Here is a 16,357-nt window from a genome sequence, read left to right as displayed (position 1 = left end):
TGGGCTAGGGTGTTTTGTTGGGGGGAGTGGATTTGGGGGTGGAAATCACGCTGTCCCTGATTGTTAGGCTGTGACCCACACTGAAAAGTGCCTTTGTGCAGATTGTGACTTTAGCTGTGATGCCCCCCACAGGCTAACAGCCTGGCAACTCTCACAAAACAAGGTTCATGCTTAAGGAAAAGCCAATTTAATAAGGTGAGCTGGCACCAAACCCTAACATGAATCAGCATCTACATAGAAACATTGGAGTAGGCCATTCAGCCCCTTGAGCCTGTTCTGCTATTCAATTAGATCATGATTGATATGTGTCTCAAGTCCATCTGCCATCTTGGTTATGTAACATGTGACAGCTTTGCCTCACTAAAAAATTCCTCAATCTCAATTTTGAAATTTTCAATTGACCTCACTTTCATAGGAACGTTGGAATATAGGACCAGAAGTAGACCATTCAGCCCATCAAGCCTGCCCTGCCATTCAATATAATCATGGCTGATCATCCACTTCAATGCCTTTTCCCCACACTATCCCCATACTTTTTTTTTAGAGATACAGCACTGAAACAGCCCTTCGGCCCACCGAGTCTGTGCCGACCATCAACCACCCATTTATACTAATCCTACACTAATCCCATATTCCTACCACATCCCCACCTGTCCCTATATTTCCCTACCACCTACCTATACTAGGGGCAATTTATAATGGCCAATTAACCGATCAACCTGCAAGTCTTTGGCATGTGGGAGGAAACCGGAGCACCCGGAGGAAACCCACGCAGACACAGGGAGAACTTGCAAACTCCACACAGGCAGTACCCAGAATTGAACCCGGGTCGCTGGAGCTGTGAGGCTGCGGTGCTAACCACTGCGCCACTGTGCCGCCCCAATATCTCATTGGTATTCAGAAATCTGTCAATCTCTGCTTTAAAGATAATCAATGACTGAGCTTCCACAGCCCTCTGCGGTACAGAATTCTAAAGATTCACAACTCTCTGTCCAAAGTGGTTTCCCCCTTATTTTGAAATTGTGTCCCTTGATTCTAGACTCCCCAACCAAGGGGAAACATCTTACCTGCATCTACCCTGTCTATCCCTTTAACTATTTTGTAGTTTCAATGAGATCACCTCTCATTCTTTGAAACTTTAGAGAATACAGACCTAGTTTCCGTAATCTCTCTTCATAGGACACAGTGGGCGGCACAGTGGTTAGCACCGCAGCCTCACAGCTCCAGCGACCCGGGTTCAATTCTGGGTACTGCCTGTGTGGAGTTTGCAAGTTCTCCCTGTGACTGTGTGGGTTTTCGCCAGGCGCTCTGGTTTCCTCCCACAGCCAAAGACTTGCAGGTTGATAGGTAAATTGGCCGTTATAAATTGCCCCTAGTATAGGTAGGTGGTAGGGGAATATAGGGACAGGTGGGGATGTGGTAAGAATGTAGGATTAGTATAAATGGGTGGTTGATGGCCGGCACAGACTCGGTGGGCCGAAGGGCCTGTTTCAGTGCTGCATCTCCTTTAAAAAAAAGGGCAGTCCCACCATCCCAGGAACAAGTTTGGTGAACCTTCATTGCACTCCCTCTATAGCAATAATATCCTTCCTTAGGTAAGGGTACCAAACTGCACACAGTACTCCAGCTGCGGTCCAACCAAGGTTCTACAAAATTGAAGCAAGACTTTGCTACTCCTGTACTCAAATCGTCTTGTGATAAAGGCTGACATACCATTAGCCTTCCTAATTGCTTGCTGCACCGACACGTTAGCTTTCAGTGACTTATTCACAAGGACACCCAGGTCCATTTGTACATCTACACTTTCTAATCTTTTACCATTTAAGAAATACAATGCACTTCTGTTCCTCCTACCAAAGTGGATAACCTCACATTTTTCCACATTATATTGCATCTGCCATGTTCTTGCCCATTCACTTGGCCTGTCCAAATCCCCTTGAAGCCTCTTTGCAGCTTCCTCACAACACACATTCCCACCTAGTTTTGTGTCATCCGCAAACTTGAAAATATTACATTTGGTCCCCACATCCAAATCATTGATATATATTGTGGGGCCCAAGTTGATCCTTGCGGTACCCCACTATTCATAGCCTGACGTGAGAATGACCCATCTATTCCTACTGTCTGTTTTCTGCCTGTTAACCAATCGTTAATCCATGTCAGTATATTACCTCCTATCCCATATGCTTTAATTTTGATAACCAACCACCTGTGGGGGACTTTATCAAAGCCTCCTGAAAATCCAAGTATAATACGTCCACCAACTCCCCTTTATCAATTCTACGTGTAAAATCTTCAAAAAAACTCCAACAGGTTTGTCAAACATGATTTCCCATTCATAAATCCTTGTTGACTCTGCCCAATCAGATCATTATTATCCAAGTATCCATTCATCACATCCTTTCGAATAGATTCTAGCATATTCCCGACTACTGATGTAAGGCTAACAGGTCTGTAATTCCGTGTTTTCTCTCTACTTCCCTTCTTAAATAGTGGGGTGACCTTTGCGATCCGCAGGAACCACTCCAGAATCTATAGAATTTTGGAAGATGATCACCAATTATCTCCATAGCTACCTCTTTCAACGCTCTGGGATGTAGAATATCAGGTCCCGGGAACTTATCAACCTTCAGCCCCATTAATTTCTCCAATACAACCTTCTTAATAATACTAATTTCCTTCAATTCCTCATTCTCCCTAATCACTTGGATCTCTAATTCTGGGAGATTTCAAGTGATTTTGTGAAAGTTAGGATGTGGGCAGTAGAATTTTAGATGAACTTAAACTTACAGAGGGTGAAAGATGGGATGCGGCAAGGAGTGCACTGGAGTCAAGTCCAGTGAGCGAGGGTTTCAGCAGCAGATGGACAAAGTCGGGTGATGATACGGAGGTGGAAATAGGTGATCTTAGCGATGGTGCGTATACGAGATCAGAAGCTCATCTCGGGTTCAAAAACGACACCGCTGTTGCGAATGGTTTGGTTCAGTTGCCAGGGAGAGGGATGGAGCCAATGGTTTGGGAATAGAACAGGAGACAGGGACCGAAAATAATGGCTTCAGACTTCCCAATATTTAGATACTATTTACAAATGTTATCAGACCTATCCCCTAGTTGATCCATTATTAACACCACAGGTCTACGACTGAATAAGTCAAATCCTGTTTCTATTACATGAAGTTCTTTGAGGATGATATTTTGAAATTCTTTTAAAGCCTTTTACTCATTAGCTCCTTTTCACATTATCTCCTTAAATCGTCATCACACTGGGCTTCTTTAAGGATCAGTTGGGTTCTATAATGGTTCAGATTTGAGGGTTGGCATTCTGAAAGGATAAAGTTAAGAGAAGGCGGAAGACCTTTCTTCACCCAAACTTGCCTTGTAAGGGAGCTGTACACTTTAGCTTGATATCACCGATGACAACATGATAAAGAAGCCAAGAAAGTTGAAGATGGAAAGAGGAGGAGCGTCATTTAACTCCTCAGGAGGCCGAAAGCACTCCTCAGTTAACCAAGTGCTGGGCAGCGGGCTCAGATTACGATCAGTCTAGCAAAGAGTCAGCACATTGGGCTGAATGGCCTCCTTTGAGCCGGAAGCTTTGGTGATTTTATTTAAATGTTCCTGTGCTTGTTCGAAACGTGCTAACAGAAATTTCATGTGTGAACGTAAACAGGAATTCCACGCGAAGGAAGAGTTGCATTTATATAGCGCCATTCACGGGCTCAGGACGCCCCAAAGCGCTATCCAGCCCAAGGAAGTAATTTGGAAGCGTGGTCACGGTCATGATGCGGGAAAAGTGGCAGCCAAATTGCGCACAGCAAGATCCCACAAACAGCAATGAGACAAATGATGAGGTAATCTGTTTCATTTGCTGGTGCCAGTTCAGGGAGAAACGTTGGCCCGGATGCTGGGAAAATGCTTCCCTCCGAATAGTCCCGTGGGATCTTTCGCATCCATCTGAAGTGGGGGGGGGGGGTGGGTCAGGTCTGTAGGACAAGCCTGAACCTAGGAAAACCTGACAAACAACAGTGATACCAAGGCAGTCAATCAAATATTCAAAATATTCGGAAGAATGCAAATTTGCACACTAAAAACAGGGGAGAACACCAACATCATGAAAACTATATCTCTTTGCTTTTATTTTTAAATTAAAAATATTATTTTCCAGAAAGGCACAGAACTGAGGGAATTGTTCAACCTGTAGTCAGGAAACAGCCAATCAGTAAGCTTTTTACTGCACGGGGTGGTGTCGCTGCTTTAGTTTGAGCCTATGAGAATCCATCATATAGGCTCCCTCGCCAGCAAGCGGGGGCGTCCTCATCACTTTCCAAAGGGCATCATTCAGACTTCTCTTGCAAGAGGGAAAAAAATAAGAAAATATATATATACTTTAAAAATAATTTCTCTATCAAAATAGTCCCCGATCAAGTGTTTAGTTGACATCTTGTGCTTCTTTATTTACTATCTTCTCTTCTTTATTCATAGTTGAGGGCCACTCATTTGGAACCCATGGAAGGGTGGCCATTTTCTTACCACAATTCAAGTGATAATTGTCCAGCTTCGTCATAGTTGACTCTTAAGTTTTAGTTTTCCTTCTTTCCTTTGTTTTTTTTAAGTTAACATCATAGCCTGTAAAGGAAATTGGCCCAAAGTGCTTTCAGAAAGTGCAGAGTTGGCATGGTGACCTCTACCTTCCGGTAACCTTTAACCCCTGACCATGACGGCAGTCAGGGATGTTCTTCTAGGGACACCAAGGTGTTTCTGGGTAAAGTAGGCAGTGAATGGATTTGAATCTGTAGAAGACATAAAATGTTATTTCATTTTCCTGAAGGATGGTCATTTTCTTTTTCTTTTATTGATTTCATCTGTTTTTTTTTCACCACGCGCTTTTCCCATCTCCTCCTCCCCCGGAGAAAATGATTTCCTGCTGTGGTTTCTTGGTGTCAGACACCGTCAGGTATCTCTCCCAAGTGTCCTGCAGACAACATGTGTCAGCCATTATCAGTGGCGCAGTGGTTAGCACCGCAGCCTCACAGCTCCAGCGACCCGGGTTCAATTCCGGGTACTGCCTGTGTGGAGTTTGCAAGTTCTCCCTGTGTCTGCGTGGGTTTCCTCCGGGTGCTCCGGTTTCCTCCAAAAGACTTGCAGGTTGATAGGTAAATTGGCCATTATAAATTGCCCCTAGTATAGGTAGGTGGTAGGGAAATATAGGGACAGGTGGGGATGTGGTAGGAATATGGAATTAGTGTAGGATTAGTGTAAAATGGGTGGTTGATGGTCGGCACAGACTCGGTGGGCCGAAGGGCCTGTTTCAGTGCTGTATCTCTAAAAAAAAAATCCATCGTGAGGTAGTCGAGCATAATTCCACCCTCCACCAATGCCCCATAAAATATACACACAGACACATACACACAGAGGCACACCCACAGTCGCACACACTCACGCACACAGACACAAAGACAGACTCACAGACACATACACACAGACACAGAGACATACTCACAGACATAGACACCACAGAGAAAAAGACACCAGACAGACACCACGGACACACAAACACATACAGACAGAGGCACACTCACACGCACACACACAAAGACAGACACCGCACGGACACACACACCAACACAAAGACATACACACAGACAGAGACATACTCACAGACGCAGAGACATACTCAGATGCAGACACCACAGAGAAAAAGACACCAGACAGACACCACGGACACACAGACACATACAGACAGAGGCACACTCACACGCACACACACAAAGACAGACACCGCACGGACACACACACCGACACAAAGACATACTCACAGATGCAGACACCACAGAGAAAAAGACACCACACAGACACCACGCACACACAAACACAGAAAGCACACACACACGCGCGCAGACACCACGCACACACACACACCACACGCGCACACACACCACGCACATGCAGACACCACACATGCAGACACACACACAGACACATGCAAAGACATCATGCACACACGAACACAGACACCACACGCACGCGCACACACACACATGCAGATACCATGCGCACACAAACGCAGACACCATGGGCTGAATTTTATACCGCCCCAGTGAGTCGGATGGTGGCGTGAGGGGGGGGGTGGGGGGGGTGGCGTAAAATTGAGCGGGTGGCTCCGGGAGGCCTTCCTGCCCCACTTCCGCCTCCATCCAAATTTACAGCGGTCGGTGGGCAGGGGTGGGGGGGGGGGGAACGGCCTACCCACCCACCGGCCCCAGGCCAATCGAGGCCCGTAAGTGGTATTTTACCCTTGGCCAGCGGACGTGCTGGGGACGTGAAAGGCTGTCCAGCCGGGGGGCACGGTGCCATGGCAGTCGGGCACAGGGTGCCCGATTGAGGGCCGCCCCCGCCTCCCAACCCACCCCCGGGACCCAAGAGGCCCCCTTCCCTCCAAACGACTACCCTTGCCTCGCCGCCACAACCAACCACTCCTCCAGTGAGGCAAGCCCAACTTACCTGAGGTCCTGGCTCCATGGCGTCAGCTGGGTTGCACCCACTTTTACGTTGGTGGCGAAGTCCCATCCACCTAAGGTAAAATCCAGCCCCATGGGTGCGCGCACACACACACTCGCAGATACTACACACATTTAAACGCAGACACCACGTGCACACAAATACAGACACCATGTGCGTGTGCAAACGCACATGCAGACACACAAACACAGTTGCCATGCACACAGAGCAGTAGCCAGACAGAGACACACATTTCTCAGCAGGGGTCATCAGATAGCAATCAAGAGTTTATAGCATTACAAACTCCTTAGAGTATTAACTGCAAAATGTTTAATGGCAATTTGAGAGCATGAAAGCTCCTAAACTGAATGTCATTGTGTTTCTTCACTTCTGATGTAAAGAAGATTTTGAGGTAATGATTATTAATGGACTGGGAACTGGAAGCAAATCTATCTCAAGGTGCCCTCATTAAATCAACCAGGGCAGGGAGTCAGCCACAATCATTATGGTACACTCCTGTATTTGGGCAGGTGATGGCAAAGCTGAGGTAGCAAATCCTGTCCTAGAATTTTAAAAGCAGGGACACTGGTTTATGATTGCCTTTAAGAGTGATGTCCCTTTAAGGTCTTAGTATGCTAATGAGCTGAGAACCAGTCGGTCGTTACGTAACTCAGAACCAGAGTCACTCTGCAACTGTAATACCAAAGCAGGTTCTGTAAATACTTGGCTCTGTATTGTATAATAGTTTATAGAGAGATAGCAATGAAACAGGCCCTTCAGCCCACCGAGTTTGTGCTGACCATCAACCACCCATTTATACTAATCCTACATTAATCCCATATTCCTTACCACATTCCCACAATTCTCCAACCTACACAAGGGGCAATTTACAATGGCCAATTTACCGATTAACCTGCAAGTCTTTGGCTGTGGGAGGAAACCGGAGCACCTGGTGGAAACCCACGCGGTCACAGGGAGAACCTGCAGACTCCACACAGGCAGTACCCAGAACTGAACCCAGGTCACTGGAGCTGTGAGGCTGCGGTGCTAACCACTGCACCACAGTGCTGCCCTAAGTTTAGCTGTAATAAACCTGTTTTGAGATCATCAACAAACTGGACTCCATGCATCTCATTTATGTTACATTAGACAACATAAAAAGAACTCATTACAGACACAATTTGGTCTCCTCCCTTTCTAGCTTTTGTGTGTTTGGATGTGCATGTCGCAGCACCCAACTATGAACTCAATATAACAGAGCAAGGCACCATGCCTAACTTTAGGCCTCTAGTCTCGACTATTCCAGTGTTCTCCTGGCCAGCCTCCAACTTTCCACCCCCCGTAAACTAGAGCTCATCCAAAACTCTGCTTTCCATACCCTAACTTTCACCAAGTCCCATTCACCCATCACTCCTGTGCTCACTGACCTATATGGGCTCCCAAACCGGTAACACCTTGATTTTAAAATTATCATCCTTGTTTTCAAATCCCTCCCTGGCCTCGCCCCTCCCTACCTGTGTAAACTCCTCAGCCCTATAGCCCTCCGAGATCTCTCTGCTGCTCCAGCTCTGACTTTACTTTTTGTACGTTCCTGGGATTTCAGCTTGCCTTCAGCTGCCTGGATCCTAAGCTCCGGAATTCCCTAAACCACTCCACCTCTCTACCTCACTTTCTTCCTTTAAGACATTTTTTAAAATCTACCTCTTTGACCAAGCTTTTGGTCACCTGTCCCAATATCTCTTTACAGCTCGATGTCAAATTCTGTCTGATAACACTCCCGTGAAGCCACTTGGGACATTTTAATACATTAAAGGCACTATAAAAATGCAAGTTGTGGTTCGTTTTTACCTCCCCGCCTGCTGCTTTTCCCCGGGCGGATGGAGCTCAAATCAACGCCCTCAGATGTCTGAAAACAGAGTCACTTCAAACAGTCTGCAGGGCGAGTCGTAATGAGGCATATACCTGGTCAATCCTGACACACAAGGCAGACGTAACGATATTTTGCAATGGGGCTAGTTTGCCTACAACAGGACCACTAAGTAGCAGGAAAGGAAAGCAAAGCATACAGAAAAGGCACAAGACAACAAATGTACCTTCTGTTTGTTCCTGAGTTCCACATTGTTGATGATACACTCGGGGCAGACATGAGTGGCCTGGAAGAGACTGTCCTGCATATCTTCCCACGTGGACAATCACCTACTCTGTGATCGCTACACCCCTTCTCCCACCTCATCCTTCCCCCCCCCCCCCCCACCCCCCCAAACAGATTAGGGACTCAATAACCCAGGAAGCACAGATCAAACCCACAGCCTCCCATTTCATGACATGGGTCAACGGAGCAGCATCCATCATTTTAAGCTTGTACCTATTACCCACCAGTGATAGACACTGGCATGGAACAGCCAAGATCTCAGTTCATCTTAATCAGTCCAATACCTTTATTATTCACAATGGGGCAACAATGGGGTAGAAAGTATTCACCTGGAGGGGTCTTCATCGACAGAAAACGGTCCTTTCAGATCAACAATATTTTTCTTGTTCTCAAAGGTTCCATAACTTAAAGTGACCTGGAAATAATCATTTTGATTTTATTTCAATTTATTATCTTCTATTTTGCTCTGTGATGAACCCCACAAGATGGTGAATTTGCCCATGATTTAGAATCAGTAATAAGTTCCTTACACTTTCAATGCCCACCTGGTCAGCCTCAAGTAAGTCTAACCAACCTCAACTTATCACCAACCTCAAACCCACCCCTCAGGTTCTGCATCCCCAACCTCAACTCATCAAATTTAATCTGTCTCTGAAGCCCTAAATCACCAACCTTAACTCACCCCCAAGGTCCGACATCTCCAACCTCAGCCCACCCCAAAGGTTCCATGTCAACAGCCCAGATGTGCCTTTAAGATCCTACCTACATCATGAACACTTGTTACACTGGTCAGCCAATGGTTTTATCCACATCATTGTCCAGAAGGCTGGTACTTCCCTCCAGAGGGAGAGTAATCAAAAGACCCTTCCTCACCTCTTAGTGGTTGTCTCAAGGTGGGATTTCTTTTTTAGCGATACAGCACTGAAACAGGCCCTTCGGCCCACCGAGTCTGTGCCGACCATCAACCACCCATTTATACTAATCCTACACTAATTCCATATTCCTACAACATCCCCACCTGTCCCTATATATTTCCCTACCACCTACCTATACTAGGGGCAATTTATAATGGCCAATTTACCTATCAACCTGCAAGTCTTTTGGCTGTGGGAGGAAACCGGAGCACCCGGAGAAAACCCACGCAGACACAGGGAGAACTTGCAAACTCCACACAGGCAGTACCCAGAATTGAACCCGGGTCGCTGGAGCTGTGAGGCTGCGGTGCTAACCACTGCGCCACTGTGCTGCCCTGAAGGAGCACTGGGAGCATATTGCCCACAGATACTCTAGGGCACAATTGTGGTGTGTTCTGGTGACACGACAAAGTAGGGAAAGGAAAAAATAGACCCGCTTATTTTTAATCAGAGCTACATAAACTTAACAACTGTCAGTGCTAGTATACATAAGTAACAGCAAATTAGTGGCATTGACCACTAGGAACACCTCTGAGCATGCATAGGAACAAACCTAGTAAGCAGCAGACAACATAATTTCTCAATGACACATCCTGCCTGGATGCGGACACTGGGAAGCTCCATGATATAGTATGCCTAGGCTGCTGGACAGTTTTCAATAAAGTTCCACATGAAAGGCAGCTACACAAGAGGTAGATAAAGAATTGGCTGAAAGGCGTGGGGTTGGGAGGGTGGGGGGCAGCAGATGCTATTTAAGGGCGTGATGTTGGCGAGATGTGGAGTGTACCTCCCTGCTGCTGGTCGACATAAATGACCTGATTCAGAAACTGAGTGTAAATTGGACTTATGCACAAATGATATTACTGGGAGTCCCAGTCTGCCGATGCACTTGATAAATTACAAAAGATAATATTTGCAAGCAGCCAGAGCTGACAGATGGAATTCAATAAGGTCTTTACCCAGAGAGTGGTAAGAATGAGAAACTCGCCACGACAGTGAGTGATTGAGGCAAACAGTATATATGTATTTAAGGCGAAGCTAGATAAGTACATGAGGAATAAATCGGTTATGCTGTTATGGTTGGATGAAAAGTGGTGGGCGGTGTTATGTTTACACTGGGTATAATTTCGATAGCCGACTTAACTCTGAGCAATGTAGATATCACAGTGTGTTAAATAACCAACAGGCTCATTTAAAGTACATTAACAGTAACTATAAAAAGGTCTTACAGATTGTGGCACATGTCTTCACAGCAGCCTGTGTCTGTGAGACGAATTCAAAATGTCTCCCAGAGGCTTCTAGAAGTCTCCCACAATTCCACTTCTGCTCTCCAGCTCTACCCGGAGGTTTAAGCAATCCAAACTGATCAGACAAACACGACAGGAGGAGACTTGTGTGGAGCATAAACACTAGTACAGACCAGTTGGGCTGACTGGCCTGTTTCTGTACTGTAAATTCTATGCAATTCTACATATAAGGGTCAGTCATGGGTCTCTTTGGGAAATCACAGTTAATCTGTTTCCTCAGCACAGTGCATCAGTACATCATCAACTTACTGAATCCATAGGTAAGAAGGAAGTGGCATTATGTTGAGAATGGTTTAACACCTCTGAATACTCCATCTGTCAAATTGTGTATATAACACTCAGCGATTCAGTTCGGAAAGCAATGGTGGAACATACCTGGCTTTGAATTTGGGATTTAGAAACCAGCTGTAAGTTCTCAAGGTGGGAGTGGAAGAGTGGACTTCGAATCAGATTCACGCCCAGGATGGCCTCAATGATGTAACCGATGGTGCAGTCATCAGGGAGACGGATCCTCTCTGCCGTATTCATAAAATGCCCCTCACTAAATGAAAAAGAAATTAATATTATATTTTTAAGTGCTCTATAGTATACTTACAATAAGAGTAGATTATGTAGCAGTGTGAGGGGCCTGTTTCTTGACTCCTCTCTCTCCGGCTAGTCCAACTTGTCCTCGTCCTCGTCCTGCTTGGATGAAACCCTCTCCTATGAACAGTTTATACAGCGTCGCTTAACTGTGGGTCTCCTATCCTCCCTCAGTCCTTTCATTCCTCCAGCAATTCCTCTTTTTAAAACTAAATCTTAATGTCCCCGAGAGACAAACATCAACTGCTGCTGGAGGACCATCAACTCGGTGAAAGACACTCTTTGGCATGCCCGAAACTTGATGGTCTTCCAGCGCAAAGAGTTATCCATGACCGAATGTTGCAGACTGGCACATTCCAAGGTCCAGGACTACGTGCTGAGGGAAGCACTAAAGCTTAGGGCAGAGACCGCCAAGAATCAATGGGGAAAGGGCACTGTGCAAGGTCCTCCGGCCACAGTGAACCAAGGGACTGGAACCTGTGTAAAACTCCTCGGGCTGTACGTTTCATATGAAATGTACATTGAGGTGCCTCACTACACTTACTGAGTGCCACGTTCCCTAATGAAAAAAAATTGAACTGTATTGCACTTTATGTAATGTCAAATTTGAACTGTTATATAATGTACTTTTACAAATTTTATGAATAAAGTATATTTTTTGGGAAAAGAATATTGGGTGGCCAACTCTGGTTGGGCAAATTCCTGGAGGTTTCATCACATGACCCCACGCCTCCAATTGCTCCGTCCCTGCACTCCTGCCATTGGTCGACCAACAAGCCCATCCTCAAGGACAATGCCTTGCTCCAGCCAATTGGAACGGGAATAGACATTTCATTATTGGATTGGATGATCCTTGATTCCTTGTCAAACAGCCTTTCTTCCCCAACTCCAATATTGTTATCATGAATCAATGAAAGCATTCAAAGGTAATTTTCCAATATGACCCCTATAGCTTTACCCCCTGGGCGATACAGCAGCACCCTGGAGATTTATCGTTAATCCCTGGAGAGTCCAGGGCAATCCGGGCTGGCAACCATATCTAAAGTCCTTCTCTTCTACTCCTTTTTAACACAAGAACACAGAAGAATAGGAGCAGTAGTAGACCATATGGCCTGTCGAGCCTGCTCCACTGTTCAATACGATCATGGCTGACCTTAGGCCTCAACTCCACTTTCCCGCCCGCTCGCCGTACCCTTTGATCCCCTGTCTGTCCCAGCTTTAACTATATTCAGCGATGGAGCATCCACAACCCTCTGGGGTAGAGAATTCCAAAGATTCACAACGCTTTGAGTGAAGTAATTTCTCCTTATCTCAGTCCTAAATGATTGGCACCTTATCCTGAGGCTGTGCCCCCATGTTTCAGATCCCCCAGCCAGGGGAAACAATCTCTCAGCGTCTACCCTATTCAGCCCCGTCAGAATCTTGAATATTTCAATGAGATAGCCTCCCATTGCAAACTCCAGAGAATATAGGATCCGTGGGCCTCGGGCATTCACCCAGGTTTTCTCAATTTAAAGGAAGAAACAATATGTGGCATACTTGATCAGGAACAGTTGTTAAAAACCAACATTAAACTAGAATCAAGCAAAGTTTAGATCTAAGGGTATGCAGGTCACAAAATATTCCAGTCAAAAGAATCCAGTCCCGTTCCATCCCCCAATAACCTGTGAATGTTATATTGAACCCTTATACCCATTGTTTTGGTGGATGGATGACACACCTACCTTGCCCAAGGTGCCATCTTCAGTGCCAACCCTCGGCTGATACAGAACCCGGCTCCACCGGTGGCAAACCAAAAGAAGACAGATTTCTGTAAAATGTAGATGAAATCATTATTCATGGTCACCTTCAGCCTGATAGTCTGCTGCATGAATAAAAAGACCTACATTTATATAGCGCCTTTCATGATGTCAGGACATCCCAAAGTGCTTTACAGCCAATTAAATACTTTTGAAGTGTAGTCACTGTTGTAATGTAGGAAACACAACAGCCAATTTGCACACAGCAAGCTCCCACAAACAGCAATGTGATAATGACCAAATAATCTGTTTGAGTGATGTTGGCTGATGGATAAATATTAGCAACATGGGCAAAGCTCCCCTGCTCTTCTTCAAAATACTGCCATGGGACCTTTTGCGTAGCCACCTGAGAGGGTAGAAGGGGCCGCGGTTTAACCTCTCGTGAAAGATGGCATCTCCGACATTGCTGGGACGATCAATGATTTCAAAAGGAAATTGGATGGGCACTTAAGGGAAATAAACCTGCAGGGCTACGGGGATAGAGAAGGGGAATGGGACTGACTAGATTGCTCTACAGAGAGCTGGCATGGACTCAATGGGCCGAAAGGCCTCCTCCTGTGCCGGAATGACTCTATGACTGAATATGGAAATTCAAGTTGTTGGTGTTGTTGTTTTGTGGGCACTACCACTAGGTTATGCCTCTAGGTGGCACTTTGATAGGATCTTCCAATAAAGCTTCCAGTCACCTGCAGTTAAACATTCTACCACTGGATGGAGCTTCAGGTATCCATATTTACACCATCATTACACACTGAAAAAAGAGAGACTTGCATTTATATAGCGCCTTTCATGCCCAACAGACGTCTCAAAGAGTTGTACAGCCATTAAAGTACTTTGACCAGATCATTTGTTCCTGCAATGTTAATTGAGGGATAAATATTGACCCGGACACCAGGGAGAACTCCCTTGCTCTTCTTCAAAATAGTGCCGTGGGATCTTTTACATACAACTGAACAATGCCTCATCCAAAAGGTGATGCTTCCAACAGTGCAGCACTCCCTCAGTACTGCACTGTAGCATCAGCCTTGACCTTTGTGCACAAGCCCTGGAGTAGGACTTGATCCCAGAGCCTTGTAACTCAGAGGCAAGTGTGCGGCCAACTGAACCACAGCTGACACACGAGTAAACTCTGAACTCTCTGTGGACAAAGGTACACGGAAGATCCATCAGAATGGTTAAGATAAGAGGTTGAGCTGTTCGCAATGTTAAGGGGATGACAATTTTCCACAATGGCTCTGGATTAGGGACAGAAAAATCAGCTACAATTTCCACCCAGAGCTTAGTTGTCAAGAAACATAAACATACATTCAATGGATCAGTAATGACTACGGAACTGTACCCCAGTGAGGGAGATGCTAGCCAATGTATTTATGGTTGAGGGCAAAATGTTGTCCAGAACACTGGGCGACTGCAGGATCCTTAATGTTCACCTGAAGATGAAAACAGGGGCCTCAGTTCCACCTCTGGCAATGCAGCACCCCCTCAATACTGCACTGAGGCGTCAGCCAAGATTGTTATTCCTAACTCCAGGAGCAAGACTTGACGTGACAGCCTTCTGACTCAAAGCCAAGAGTGCTGCCAACCCAGCCAGGCCAACCGTTCATTGGCATTGGCAACACTGACACCACCAACTGTGGGCACGACAAGATTAAGGCAGTGGCAGCCCAAACATAGCCAGGCACCCCTCACAGGCCCTGCCCATCTAATCTTCCCCTCCCTCGTCACCCACACACCATGACCACGGGCAACAGAGCATCAATTCATTAAAAGTGCAACAGTGCGTACAACCACATCCACAGACCCATTTTGTCGTGCCCATCTGCGTACAATGCCAGGTCGGCAAAATGCCCAAGAGCATTTAAATAATAAAAAGGGAGGTGGAAGTAGATTCAATAGTAACCTTCAAAAGGGAATTGGATAAATATTCGAAGGAAAAAAATGTTCAGCGCTAGAGGGACGGACAGTGGCTGTGAGGCTAATTGGATAGCTCTTTCAAAGAGTCAGCACAGTCACGATGGGCCAAATGGCCACCGCCTGCTGTACCATTCTATGATTCTACTCTAACTATTCATGTAAACCCAGAATAAAATTTAAATTCAAAAGGATGTTTTTTTTTAATATACACTGAAGTCACTCACTGTTTTATTGTTAGGCAACTTCTCAGATGCTTCGATTGGTCGATCCAGGCTGGGTTTTCCCACGTAGATATCCTGTGTGGGAGGGAAGCTCGACAGCAATTTCAGCAGGGCATGCACATTGACATAATTATCATCATCGACATGGCAAAACCACCTAGAGAATCAGCACAAGGAGGGCAGAGGTTAGAGGTGGACAGTTCTTATTGAGATAAAGCGTGCAGGCACTAAACGGGGCAACTCAGGTGCAACACGTTGGGCTCCACGGATGTTTTGGTGATGTTGGGGGGTGGGTTTTGCCACCCCCCCCTCAATCTGGTGTTGCATTTGCAGATGCAGTACACCAGATCAAGGATGATGACAACCTGATTAAGAGAAAACTATCCAAGCCGAGGCCAGAGAATCCTCAGGCTCTCCACAACTGAAGATAGAAATGTTGGCCTAGGTCCGGACTCAGATAGAGAAAAGAAACAACCTTGAAAAGTAAGAGCTGGTGGTCGTATTGGGTGGATAGTGGGGAGGGGATGTGGTTAGATGGACAGGGAGAACCAGATGGACCCAGTCTTGTTTGGGCTGTCACTGCATTGTTCCTAATGAATGGCAGAGCAGGTTTGAAGGGCTGAATGGCCTATTCCTGCTCCTATTTCTTATATTCTTATGTTCTTGACAAGGGAAGCATAAAATAACACCTCAAGCTGCCATCTGATGGAGATCTAAGTTCAATCTCTTCTTCTCTCCCTCTCTCACTCCTTTCTTTCTCTCCTTCTCCTTCTTTGGTTAAAAATAACAAGTGTTTATTTACTTTTTCAAATATATCAAGACAACCTAAATCCATCCATTGAAAACTGTGGTCCCCAGTCAGCTACAAGCTGATCACTGCCCTTCCTCAAGCATTGATCCAATCTTCCCCTAAAAGATGCGACGGTCTCCATCTCAACCATTTTCCTGTTGCAAAGCATTCCATGTTATG

At 45.8% G+C, this 16,357-nt stretch overlaps 1 protein-coding gene across 2 annotated transcripts in view; it reads right to left on the bottom strand.

Annotated features, from left to right (window-relative positions):
* Positions 1-4,109: 4,109 nt before the first annotated feature.
* LOC137353366 (beta-1,3-N-acetylglucosaminyltransferase lunatic fringe-like) overlaps positions 4,110-16,357 on the bottom strand; it is a 46,979-nt gene continuing 34,731 nt past the window's right edge. Inside the window, exons 4-8 of one of the 2 annotated variants that reach the window (XM_068019547.1) lie at positions 15,391-15,544; positions 13,178-13,263; positions 11,247-11,412; positions 8,980-9,065; positions 4,110-4,790 (exon numbers count right to left, since the gene is read on the bottom strand). In XM_068019547.1, the coding sequence (XP_067875648.1) occupies positions 4,739-4,790; positions 8,980-9,065; positions 11,247-11,412; positions 13,178-13,263; positions 15,391-15,544 (544 nt within the window). In that variant the 3' untranslated portion in view covers positions 4,110-4,738. The remainder of the gene's footprint in view (positions 4,791-8,979; positions 9,066-11,246; positions 11,413-13,177; positions 13,264-15,390; positions 15,545-16,357) is intronic. The other variant, XM_068019549.1, reaches the window with a different exon arrangement.

Source organism: Heterodontus francisci, chromosome 41 (genome assembly GCF_036365525.1).
Source record: "Heterodontus francisci isolate sHetFra1 chromosome 41, sHetFra1.hap1, whole genome shotgun sequence".
NCBI classification, from domain to species: Eukaryota; Metazoa; Chordata; class Chondrichthyes; order Heterodontiformes; family Heterodontidae; genus Heterodontus; species Heterodontus francisci.
Note: the sequence above shows the minus strand (reverse complement) of the source record. Positions and strands in the feature narration are given on the sequence as shown.